This window comes from Kogia breviceps, chromosome 15 (assembly GCF_026419965.1).
Source record: "Kogia breviceps isolate mKogBre1 chromosome 15, mKogBre1 haplotype 1, whole genome shotgun sequence".
In the NCBI taxonomy this organism is placed as follows: domain Eukaryota; kingdom Metazoa; phylum Chordata; class Mammalia; order Artiodactyla; family Physeteridae; genus Kogia; species Kogia breviceps.
Window position 1 is genome coordinate 77,423,121 of NC_081324.1, and position 13,122 is coordinate 77,436,242.

General features: G+C 41.5%; 1 protein-coding gene and 1 non-coding gene across 5 annotated transcripts in view; one reads left to right on the forward strand and one right to left on the reverse strand.

Annotated features, from left to right (window-relative positions):
- Positions 1-13,122, reverse strand: part of MED13L (mediator complex subunit 13L) — a 628,245-nt gene that overhangs the window by 24,030 nt on the left and 591,093 nt on the right. For 3 of the 4 annotated variants that reach the window (XM_067015324.1, XM_059040338.2, XM_059040337.2), the window contains 5 exons: positions 11,881-12,101; positions 11,380-11,585; positions 5,921-6,858; positions 1,582-1,761; positions 747-970 (listed from right to left, as the gene is read on the reverse strand). In XM_067015324.1, coding sequence (XP_066871425.1) covers positions 747-970; positions 1,582-1,761; positions 5,921-6,858; positions 11,380-11,585; positions 11,881-12,101 — 1,769 coding nt within the window. The remainder of the gene's footprint in view (positions 1-746; positions 971-1,581; positions 1,762-5,920; positions 6,859-11,379; positions 11,586-11,880; positions 12,102-13,122) is intronic. The other variant, XM_059040339.2, reaches the window with a different exon arrangement.
- LOC131742990 (U6 spliceosomal RNA) lies at positions 10,639-10,749 on the forward strand. Its single transcript, XR_009331648.1, has one exon. It is a non-coding gene; the product is annotated as a U6 spliceosomal RNA (small nuclear RNA).

Genomic DNA, 13,122 nt, shown 5'->3' on the forward strand with positions numbered 1-13,122 from the left:
ACTAATTTCATTTATTCTTGTCAAATATAAAGATAACAGAAGTATAAGGTACAAAAACCTTAGTGTCTATGTACTTTAGCAGAAGAAACGTGGCACTAACTCTTCAAAGACAGACATGATTCTAATTTTTCAAAGGTAACAGGAATTTATGTACTAATATATAAAATTATCTAAGTGGCTTTTACATTACTATGTATAAAGTAATTATACATTATTATGCTTATCACATTATTAATCTGTACCAAAATTTTAGTATTAAGATGAATGGAGTGTTAAATAAAACATAACAGGGACATGAGTCATTAAACTTATTATGAGTCAGAAATTTTCAAGCTAAACAGTTTTATACTGTTTTCAGGAACTCCCCTGCCCCACCCCCGCCCAAGAGTAGATATGCTTTCTTTTTGTAAAGCTCATCTTCTGAACAACTACTATCCCCTGGTGAGTAATACTTTTAAACGTGAGCACATAAATGGGGAAAAAACAGCTGATGGGACTTTAAGATGGGTGGTAAGGCTGGTAGAGGAAAATCTTTAAATCTAATAAAATATAAAAGCTAAGATGGGAAAGCAACGTACTCCTAGAAAAACTTGCCAATGTAATCCTTTTCTTCATCCTCCAACTATGTGAAAATTTTCTTTGAGTCCTACTTTGAAAATATTTGTTCTTTAAAAGTTAGTCATAACTAGAAACAACCTGAGGACTCGCATCATACAAACAATTTTCATCTTTCATGTCTTTCTCACCTCATATACAGCGCTCAAGTCCCTGAAAAAAGTTTTGGCTCCTTCGAGCAAGGCCTCATTTTCTGGACACACCACAATATAGGCAACATCACGGTGGCCCCCGTATGGGTCCAACAACAGCCTCTCCCAAAATGGCAAGGAGAATGGCGAAATGGTGAGGAAGTCCTTGTCATAGCCTACCAGCAGCGTGGGGATGGGCAACGGCTCAGGAGATTCTTCAGAACCTAAAACAAGACTGCAGTTTAGGAAAGCGCTTGAGGGTCTGTTTCCCACAACCTCGACAACTGAGAATTCTCTGGTGCATTAGTCTTATTTCTGGCATCAGAAATTTTATTGTAGGTTGACATGATACTCTTAAAAGTACTCTTCAGATCCTCTAATTAAATGGCCCCTGATGAAGAACCTTAATTAAATGAGTCAGGACATGCTTATAAAGTTTCAGTAAGATCAGAGAGCACACTAGAGCAGGTTAAAGTTAGTTTTCCAAACAGCACTATGTCATTTCCTTTAAGATAAGCTCTATAATAATCCTGACTATGAAGAAGCTGACAGAACTAGTTCAGAAGTTCATCCAGATGGAAATGCAGTGAGGATCAGGAAGACGAGGAGACCCTAACAAATAGTCTATTTAGGGATTATATGACCTTGATTATGCCAAAGACATTTAGAAAAATTATCTCCAAAACTGACCACTGGAAAATAGGGAGATTATAAAACTTAACAGTCAGGAGGAAAAAGATTCTATTTTGTCAGTAAGGGAAGGACTTGACAGTAACTAAAGCTGCTTTTCATAGAACAAAAATCTGAAGGAATTTAAACAGGGGAAAGATTCTACCGTAGGTTCCCCGTCCTGCCATTTTGTGGAACTGCTGCCAGGTGAGTGGTCCCTGCACGTGCTGGATATTCTCCCAGGTCCTGCCCGTGCGCTTCTTCTGGATGGCATCTTGGAGAAAGGGCTGCAGGGACAACAGCATACGGACCACATCTTGGGAGGAGAGCATGCTGATGTCCAGCACTGGAAGAGAAATGAAATGAAAAGGAACGGGAATCATAAAGGGGGGCTGGCACACTCCTCTTCTTGCCATCATTGTGGACCTCAGTTATACTCCACGACAGAGACATCACTGGCAGCAGGGTCTACTTACAGTAGATTCTAAAATACCCGACCTAGGAGTCAAGAGGAAAGACAATCTTCTAAAGTAGAAGATAGTTTATTATTTATTATTGGAAATAATAAAAGGGAAAATAGTTTACTCTATATAAAAGAGGTTAACTATAGGATTGCCTAAAAGGGGAAAGGTAGATTGGCCTGACTTTTAAAAATCATACAGACTTGTTTCGAAGGTTGTTCTTAAGAAAAGAGAGCAGCAAAAATTTCTTAATTATTGTTTCTTACTTTTAGTTTCTTAATTACATTTATTTACAAATATCCATGTTTTGACTATATGATGAGTGGGAAAAAGGAACTTAAAAGCTTTTACAAACTTTAAAAACTGTTCTTGGGCTTCCCTGGTGGCGCAGTGGTTGAGAATCCGCCTGCCGATGCAGGAGACACGGGTTCGTGCCCCGGTCCGGGAGGATCCCACATGCCGCGGAGCAACTAAGCCCGTGAGCCATGGCCGCTAGGCCTGCGCGTCCGGAGCCTGTGCTCCGCAACGGGAGAGGCCACAACAGTGAGAGGCCCGCATACCGCAAAAAAATAAATAAATAAAAAATAAAAACTGCTCTTAATGAAAGTATTTTCACAAAATAGAAAATGCACAAAGAGAAAGACGACCTTCTACACAGGCAGAGGCACATGAAAACAGGGCAGAGGCAATGACAGGCCTGAAATTCATCTGTACAGAGAGGAAGGTAGGAGATTCATGGTTTCAGAACATATGTTCTTCCTGCTAAGAGGGTTTCTTAACCTAGAATCTGAAAAACCTCTGAAACTCTACCCCAAACTGCAGATGCATGCATGAGCATAGGTGTATTTTACCCCAAGGGAGAAGGTCCATAATGCTCGTCAAATTCTCAAAAAGATCTGAAGAAAGAACTACTTAAGCTGAAGAGGGTCAGCTATGAATCTGCACAGCTGGGTTCCTAAAGACCTTTCCTTCCTCTTGCTTTTCTAGCTGATTAGGAAAGTGGCATGGATGGAAATCTGTGATTTATTTACCAACTAAATCTGAAACACAGGGTGCTTAAGGGGTCTTAAGACATTTTTAGATGTGTCCCCACATCAAACACAGGCTGCAACTTGATGGCACAGAGTTTTTGTTTTTCAATCTGGAACGAATTTCTCGGGAAATTTCATATGCAAATCTGGATTTCCAGCTTCTCTTGAAAAACTGGAAAACTGCCTGACAGCCCTGGGGCTGAGACCGTCACATTCCCGGATGACCACCGCTTGTTGGAGCCAAGGAGTAGCTGTCCCCTTCAGACAGGTCTTGACGCTCCCCACGCGCCTCCCCCCACCCCAGCGGGCCTGAGACTGAAGCAGCATTTATCACCTTGATCTTCAAACCTGTACTTCTTTTCTTCTTATAGGAAAGAAAAAAGTAAAGTACCTCTTGTACCCATGGCTCTATCAGAAGTAGGAAAATGACAGACCAAGAGAACCACTGGTTAGAGAAAAAAGTAGAAGTAATTCTTTGTGAACTCTATTCCTGTGCATACAAAATAGAAAGTATGTTGTGAAAGGACACTATTTAGGTCATTGCCTTTTGCAAACCTGGCTCTCCACATCATTCATTTATATTATCTGTCTGGTACTTTTAAGCATCTGAATTTGGAACCCACAACTTGCCTACAATAAAATGTGCTATTCTTCATATCCAAACATGCCACTACTGATCCACCCACACAGAATGATTTTCTACCTGAAGGCCACTGTCTAGTAAAAGAAACCACCTAAGATAATCACCCACAATTCTTTAGAGGAAAGACTTTAATTCATAAATTCATGCAGCAGACATTAATTAAAGGCCTGCTAAGTATAAGGCACTCTACTTAAACCTAAGCAGTTATAAAAATGAGTATAACCCTTGAAATACTTCCTCAGGAGTCTCCACCTCCAAGAAGTCTCCTTGCTTATATAACCTTCTCCCCTGCAAGACTGACGACTATTCTGAAGCAGGGTTCATGTTTCTTTCACACGTAGACTCCTCCAGCTTGGCCTCTGCTCCCACCGGTCTGCAGAAACAGCTCTTACCATGGTCAAAAGACTGGTTTAATCCTTATCTTAAAAGCTTGGCTGAATCTGAATGCCTGTTGACCACACTCTCATTCATGGAACTTGGTTACATGGCAGAACTCAGTAAAGCTCTGTCCCAGGCCCTCCTCTCTTTCCATATAGTCCTCCTCCCCAGTGAGCTCTCCTCCTCCTCTGCGCCCCTGACTTGGGTTATCATCTATGTGCCATATACTCCCTTTCCCCTGAGCTCCAGGTCATGAAGTCCAAAGTGTGTACTTGACACCTCTACCTGGACATCCCAAGAGAAATCTTTAAAACTTCCAAAACTCAATTTATGACCTTTCTCCCCAGACCTGATATTCCTCCAGTACACTCATCTTTTAAAAATAATAATAATAATAATTTTATTTATTTATTTATGGCTGCGTTGGGCCTTTGTTGCTGTGCACAGGCTTTCTCTGGTTGTGGCAAGCAGGGGCTACCCTTTGTTGTGGTGCGCGGGCTTCTCATTGTGGTGGCTTCTCTTGTTGCGGAGCACAGGCTCTAGGCTTGCGGGCTCTAGAGCGCAGGCTCGGCAGTTGTGGCGCATGGGCCTAGTTGCTCTGCGGCACGTGGGATCTTCCCGGACCAGGGATCGAACCAGTGTCCCCTGCATTGGCAGGCAGATTCTTAACCAATGTGCCACCAGGGAAGCTCCCAGTACACTTGTCTTTGATAGACACCACTGTCTGTCCAGGTATACATGTCACAAACCTGGGTGTCTTCCTGAATATCTCACTCTCCCTGATCCCCCAAATCCAACCCATTTCCAAGTCCTGCAATAATCCTTCCCAAACATCTCTTGAATGTTTCCACTTCTTTTCCATCTCCTTTGCTAGGACACTAAGCCAAGCTACTGTTTCTTATTTCATCTACTGCAGGAACTTCTTCTCAGTCTCCTCAAATCCATTCTCGCCATTTTCTAATCCACAGCCCACGTTATAGTCAGAGTACATTTTTTTCCTAACTACACAAATCTGATGTCAATGTCTCTTCGTAAAACCCATCATTGACTTAAGACTCTTTGGATGAAGACCCAGTGCCCAGCGTGTCTCAAAAGGCTCTTGACAAGCTAGCATGGCTGGTCTCTAGGGTTCTCCGAGTTCTCTGGAGGCCCCACACCCTACATAACTCTGGGCCCTTGCACTCACCCCTCCTCTGCCTGGAACACAACTCCCTGCTCCCTCCCTCATCACCCAGTTAACCTGTAATCGTCGTTGGGATCTCAAATGTTACTGCTTCTTCAAGAAAGTGTACCCTGACATCCCGTGCTTTCATCACTTATAATGGTTTGTAATAATATGCTTATTTAATTGGAGGATGGAGGAGAAGGCTTATCCATTTTCCAAAATAGATTAGAAAGTCCCTGAGGGCAGGTACCTTGTCTCTTTCATTCACCATTTTATCCCCCCAGGACACATCATAGCAGAGCTAGTGAATCAATCAGGAGAGGGAACAGCAAGGCGCTCAGCACTCTTACAGCCCAACTCCAAAGACGTTTATCAACTGGAGTTTTTAAGACAGTGACATGCCCCAGTAACCACAATGCAAAGTAAAATGTGATCACTGTTACCTGAGACACAAAATACTGGGAAATCAGAGGAAAGAGAAAATACTCTGGTAAATAGATAGAAGGCTTCCTGGAAGAACTATCATGGAAACTTGATCCAGAAGAATGCATAGACTTAAACATGAAAGGGTATGCAAATTATCAGTTTGTATAATCTAGACAACTTTTTTTCCACAAAATAATTACTCTTCTCCAAATGTGTTTCAATATAAAACATCTCCCCGTTCTTAACTTTAGGGTGATATCAAGACAGCTCTCACTTTAGTTATGTCTATTTTTTAATAAATGAAATTTAAAATTTTGTCATATAACAAAGTAAAGAAAGTTTGCAAGTTATCATCACACCAAGACAATTTTCAGAGCAAATGTGTATTCTGGGAAACCTACCATTGCTGTGAGGCCAGGAGTGCACAGTGGCACTTCTCACCAGAGCTTCATCCACTTTGCCGCCTGTGGGATTGTCCACATACTGCCGACCCTGCTCCAGGGCATTAAAGCACTCCGTCCAGTAATCATTATTATCTGCTTGCACCCGGTCGTAACTCCAGCTCACACAGGGAAGAGTTTGGCGATTGTTACAGGAAATGTAGTCCAGGAAACTCAGTGAAGCAAAAGGTTGTGTATGTTGATTCTGCAGGAGGAGGAGAAGGCTTATCGGTGGCTCCTGGGATTTTCTGGCTCCTTCCATCTGCGGAAGGAAGGTGGTCTGACACATCATTAAGCGCCTTTCGGCAGCCTGACCAATATCAGAATTCTTCCCAAAAATATCCAACTCATCTTCCAGGAAGAGTCCCGAATTGTAACCAAGTTTGCGATTCATGATCGCACTAAACCCACAGGTACAGCGGTACTGGTCCTCATTGGAAGAATCGGGGATGTAAAGCCCAACATCCGCCCCTTTGATGTTCATGTTGCAGGCACAGATGCAACAGCTGTCAAAGTTTCTGTCTTTAAAGATATTCATCACGGAATCAGAAAGAATCAGAGTCACATAGAGGCTGTGGGCTTCAGGAATTGGCTGCATGGTGGCAGGCTCCACAGAATTAAGAGGCCGTGTGGTAGAGGGGGTAGAGGCTGGTGACCCCTGATCGGTGCTGTCATATTTAACAGACCCTTGACCACTGGCAGTGCCCCCTCCTCTGGGAGTTCTTGGGGTCCTGGGGGTTCGTGGTGTGGGGACAGAGAAGCGAGGGGTCGCTGGAGATGGCAAAACTCCTGCTCCACTGTTGCTGGCTGGGGCAGCGCTGTTCAGCGTCACCGGGGTGTTCATCTGTGGTGTGTTCAGATAATCTGGGTCTGCTAGGCTCCCGACACTAGGCACATTACTGCAACAAAGAGACAGTGCCAAGTGAGAATGGGAGGCAGGTCACAGGTGCTGGAATACACACATAATCACCCCAACCTGGCCCGTGCATGTGTTATTTATGCACGCTATCACCCGGTTTATTCAGTTTTCTATTAAGCCTCATCTTAATCTTTTGTGGGAACTGTTACTATTTTTACAAGAAAACATGATGCTGGATTTGGGCAATGTAGTTTTGAAAAACTATAACTACTAAATAGAACTTGAACACTTGAGTTCAGATGCCAAAGTAGCTAGAAGACCATAGGATGAAATTTCCATCTAATTTGCAATTACATTTTTGTCATTTTTTGAAATTGAAATTCTGCCAGTGTACTTGTTCTCTGAGGCTATAATCTACATATGATTCTAAAGTAGTTATAATCAAATGCACATGAAAATTTAACACTTTTCTAATTTCCAAAATGTAGTCCTATCTAGGCTAGCATTTTTATAGTAATGAGTGACCATGAGGGAATTCTATTTTAGGAAACCCACTGGCCAGTACTATATTACAATTAATACAAATACTACACATGCTGCTAAAAGGACTTAGTATTAGTTAGGTAGCTGCCCAGAAGTATATATATTGCATCACAGTTTCCAAACTTCTAACAGATTTCTGTAGAGTGGTAGGCAATTCATTCATTTTTTTGTTTTTCAATATGTCATGCATTATATAGCACGATTATTTTTAGTTCCCAGAGATTGATCACACTGTGCTACCTATTTTCTCATACACAGCGACTTCTTTTTGGAATAGCCACATGGAAAACAAAACAGTGTCTGCAATGTTCTGCTATTTTATTATTGTAATAAAATTTTCTTGATATATATTCTTAGATGTACATGTATAACAGTGCAGGATTATTCTTTCCAGTTAGTAGGTATCAAAAGAAACAGATTTTTTAAATACTTAAAATTCTTCTGAAATCTGTTAATACTGTGCTTAAACTAATGTTCCTCCAATAAAGTACGTATTCATTCACTTATAATTTGAAAGAAGAATGTCATAAAGTAATGGCTCTTCAAATCATTTTCTTATGATTTTTAATCAGCTATGCCTAACTTAGCAGCGTGAAAATCCAAATCAGTCACTGCAACGAAATGTTAAATCTGAGGCACAGTGGTATCTTTGAGTGCAGATAACAAATGACCCAGAAACCTTGATCAGCAATCATTGCTATCCCAGAGACCAAAATAATAAGTGTGTAATAATGATCTTTACTCTAATTGGACTCCTTTCAAATTTTTCTGTTCAACAAAACCCCCAAATTATTATGCAGTTCAGATCACAAAAGGAATTATGACGATTAACTGAAAACCTAAATAATTAAATTCCTCCCGAGGCAGTAAAAATGGTTTATCTTGTACAGTAACCTGACTTTTCCCATTCAATAAAAATGAACTGAGTACCAACCCTATGCTAGATGCTGCATATGCAACAGTGAAAAAGAGGAAGAAAAGTTAGCTCATAGCAAGTATGGCAGGCATCAAGTGAGTGCTGGTGTGCTCTGTGATAAAGCGGAGGTCCAGGGCGATGGAGACCACAGCAGGAGGATTTCCCATAGGCTACCACTGTCCTGTCCAGTACGTAAGGTAGTCACTACCCCCATGTGATGAATTTAAATCAACTTAAATAAAAATAAAAAGTCAGTCTTGATCTCAACTAGCCACAGTTCAAATGGTGCACAGCTACAACATCAGGGTAGTGGATGCTGCACTGGAAGGTGCAGATACAAACACTTATTTCATCAGAGACAGTTCTATTAACAGCACCAGTTTAGAATACCAAGAATCTATGGGGTGGCAAATGACAGATTTGATAGATCTAAACAATGATCTAAATTGTTTGTTATTGAAACCATCATACAGCAAAGGGTTGCATGTCACTGTTTGAGAAGCTTGTGTGTGTAAGAGATTAAGCTGTGGAATGGGTTCGGAAGCTATTGCACTACTTGCGAATGGCCTGCTAACTCCTGGTGTGCTCGTCACTCTAGCTGTGCTGGACCAGTCTCAGATTAAATAAGCGAGGGCACAACTGGAGAACAGCAGCAGAGAACTAGCCAGGCCCTCCCATCCAGGGTGCTTTTGAACACATGCTTTCCCACTGATGGTGGTTGTGGAAGTACTCAGAGTTCTCAGAAAAAAATCTTATGTGGGAAGTAGGGCAAGATAACCCCATTTTAAAGAAGGGAAGAGCCAGTAAAATGGTCATTTAAGGCCATACAGAGACTAAACAAAAAAGGCAGGAATCTGAGCCCTACGACTCTATAGCTGTACTTCCCCAAGTCTATGTTTCTTTCTTTTTTTTTTTTTTTTTTTTTTTCCTTTTGTGGTATGCGGGCCTCTCACTGCTGTGGCCTCTTCCGTTGCAGAGCACAGGCTCCGGATGCACAGGCCAAGCGGCCATGGCTCGCGGGCCCAGCTGCTCCGCGGCATGTGGGATCTTCCCGGACCGGGGCACAAACCCGTGTCCCCTGCATCGGCAGGCGGGCTTCTCAACCACTGCGCCACCAGGGAAGCCCTATGGTTCTTTTAAACCACGTCTCTGCCACACTTTTTCATTCCCATACAGACTTTATATACACAAGCATAAAGCCTGTTTATAAAATTAAACTTGATTTCATCAAGATGATTTTTATATGAGGTCACAAAGAAGTAGCCCACAGACTGGACCTGGATCATAAATTTTTCTTAGCTCCTAGAATGTAACTCTGGATTAACTGTCAACACTTTTTTTGGCCGGGGTGGGGGGTGTGCCTTGCCGCGCGGCTTGCAGGATCTTAGTTTCCCGACCAGGGATTGAACCTGTGCCCTAGGCAGTGAAAGCACTGAGTCCTAACCACTGGACCACCAGGGAATTCGCAACTGTCAACATTTTTTACAAGGAAATACATTCCTACATTTAATTCCAGGTCTCCAATTCCCTGTACTTGAATAGCAAAAACAGAACAGAACAGAACAAAACACACAGTCCCTTTAAAGGGGGGGGGGGGGGGGGGGGCACTCTCAGCAGTTCATCTCCGACCCCGCCAGCTCCCACTGCCCCTCGCAACACCTCCGCGCATCAGCAGTGCCAACTCTTCCGCTCTGCCCAGTCCATTTCATCCACATGTTGCTTACCTGGTCCTGATAGAAATTTGAGTTTGTGGCCTTTTATTTTATGGAATTTAAATTATTTGATTAAGAAATTATCACTCAAAGGGGAAACTGATTCTACACTGTTGCAGTAAGAACTTTTTTGGTGACAGTATGAAACATGTCCAAGCTACAGTAAACACTTCCTTTTCCTTCCCCCGTATCATAGCACCATTCTGTTGCTGCTTTCTTACATGACATGGGGTCAGTAACAGAGAAATTATCGTGTGAATACTTCATTTTAAAGTGCCTTAAGTAAACACATTTGAAATCATCAAATTATGTAAAACAAAGTACTTACCACCATCACCCTAAAAATATTACCCACTCCAACTAACGCTTGATTCTGTGATAGACACTGATTTGACACTGAATGACCACGAACATCATGGTTCTCTATACAAATAACCTTAATTTTTCCATGTATCTGAAATTTAGTTTAGAAAATTTTCAACATATATTTTCAACAGCAAATAATATGCACAAAAACATGAATGGCCAATAAAGGAAAGTTTCAAATGAAATGCTGTCATCATTTAAAGTAAATATTTAGTTAAGATAAAAATCAGGAAGCAACCTAAGTGTCCATCGAGAGCTGAATGGATAAAGAAGATGTGGCACAGTGCTCGCTTCAGCAGCACATATACTAAAATTGGAATGGTACAGAGAAGATTAGCATGGCCCCTGCGCAAGGGTAAGATGTTAAAAATAAATAAATAAATAAGTAATTTTTTAAAAGGAGATCACTACAGAACTATTAAAACAAAACAAAAAAACAAACAAAAAAGAAGATGTGGCACATATATACAATGGAATATTACTCAGGCATAAAAAGAAACGAAATTGAGTTATTTGCAGTGAGGTGGATGGACCTGGAGTCTGTCATACAGAGTGAAGGAAGTCAGAAAGAGAAAAACAAATGCTGTATGCTAACACATATATATGGAATTAAAAAAAAAAAAAGGTTCTGAAGAACTTGGGGCAGGACAGGAATAAAGACACAGACGTAGAGAATGGACTTGAGGACATGGGGAGGGGGAGGGGTAAGCTGGGACGAAGTGACAGAGAGGCATGGACATATATACACTACCAAATGTAAAACAGATACCTAGTGGGAAGCAGCCGCATAGCACAGGGAGATCAGCTCGGTGCTTCATGACCACCTAGAGGGGTGGGATAGGGAGGATGGGAGGGAGACGCAAGAGGGAGGAGATATGGGGATATATGCATACGTATAGCTGATTCACTTTGTTATAAAGCAGAAACTAACACACCATTGTAAAGCAATTAATACTCCAGTAAAGATGTTAAAAAAAAATCATATTAAATAGAGCAGATAATTCGACACAATCCCAGCACATACTTGTAGCCATCTCTAATGAAAGTGGCTGCAGGTGGCATGGGCAGTTGTTCAATTTTAGGAGGGATTGCCCACGAAGGCCGAAACAGACAGGCATCAGGAATCTTCAGAGGTAGCAGGCATTGGCTCGGCAACATCTTCAGTGGAGCAAACATGGAGGATCCCACAAAAGGTTGAAAGGTTGGAACTTTGTGCACATATGAAAAGTCCTGTGACAACAAAGTGGGGCTGGTGATAATGCTGGCAAACAACTTTAGGACACACCATAATAGCAACAAAAATCACTGTAATTTAATACTTCTCTTTTATCTGATCAACAGAAAACTGCTAAAGCCAAAATTTTAAATTAATCAAAAGACACTATAATTACCTCATGACCTAATTCAGAGAACTCTTAGGAACTTATGTATACACGGCACACAGACAATACTATTTTAAAGAAGTTGTATAAAAATCTGCTTTCAAACCACCCTGTCTTTGTATAACTAATATACTGGCAATTACCTTTATTTCCTCTGGCTTGGGACTTCCTAACCCGTCTTCCACTTCCATTTTGAATTCAGTAAGCTGTGTTGAAACCACACTGACCATCGGGCTCTCCATCATGCCTAACGCTGTCACTGTCTCTGAACTGATTCCATCTTTATAATTCATCACAGGAGAAAATGCAGGGTGCTGTTCCAAAGAAGGAGGAGTGGGGAACATCCTTTGCAGGTCTGCAACTGCTAAAAAAAATAAAGATAAAAAATAAGAAAAGGGCTTCCCCGGTGGCACAGTGGTTAAGAACCTGCCTGCCAACGCAGGGGACACGGGTTTGAGCCCTGGTCCGGGAAGATCCCACATGCTGCAGAGCAGCTAAGCCTGTGCGCCACAACTACTGAGCCTGTGCTCTAGAGCCCACGAGCCACAACTACTGAGCCCGTGCGCCACAACTACTGAAGCCTGCGTGCCTAGACTCCATGCTCCGCAACAAGAGAAGCCCGCGTGCTGCAATGAAGAGTAGCCCCCGCTCGCCACAACTAGAGAAAGCCCACGTGCAGCAATGAAGACCCAACACAGCCAAAAAATAAATAAATAAAATAAATAAATTTATTTTTTTAAAAAAAGAAAGAAAACAAAACTTTGTAACAGGCCTGACTTCTAAAGAAAAGACAACAACCTAGTTCATAGTCAGGCCCTCTAGTTGGCATCAGAAATAATGCTGATTGAATGGTCATATCAGTTACATAATAGACTATTAATAATGGAAGTATCTAAGAAGAAGGCCATCAGCAGAAAATTATCCTTTGCTGCAACTTTATCACTATACTCTTGATGCTTTATGATTTGGCTTCACATTAATTATGTGAACAAAGTCTACATAACATACATTTTTTCTTCCAACAATTGATTCCCTGAAAAATCTAAGCAGATGAAACTTCATAGTCAGGGTTAATAATCCTATCTAGAACCAAAAGACAATTTCTTGAAAATCAGCTGGGGAAAAAAGTATATTTTAAGAAATACTTAGATCAGTGATTCTCAACCTTTAAAACAAAAATCATTGTTATATACATGAGGTTAATCATCATCACTAATAGTGTCTCATTAAGGGACTGATTCTTAAGTAGGAGTGTACGCAATGAAATGCGGTTGTGAAATTTGGCCACTAGGGGGTGTCCCGTACAGCAAATTTATTTACACATTTGGAGCCAAAAGTTCAAATCAGTGATTTGGAATCATATCTGGTGTCCCAATTTCCAATCA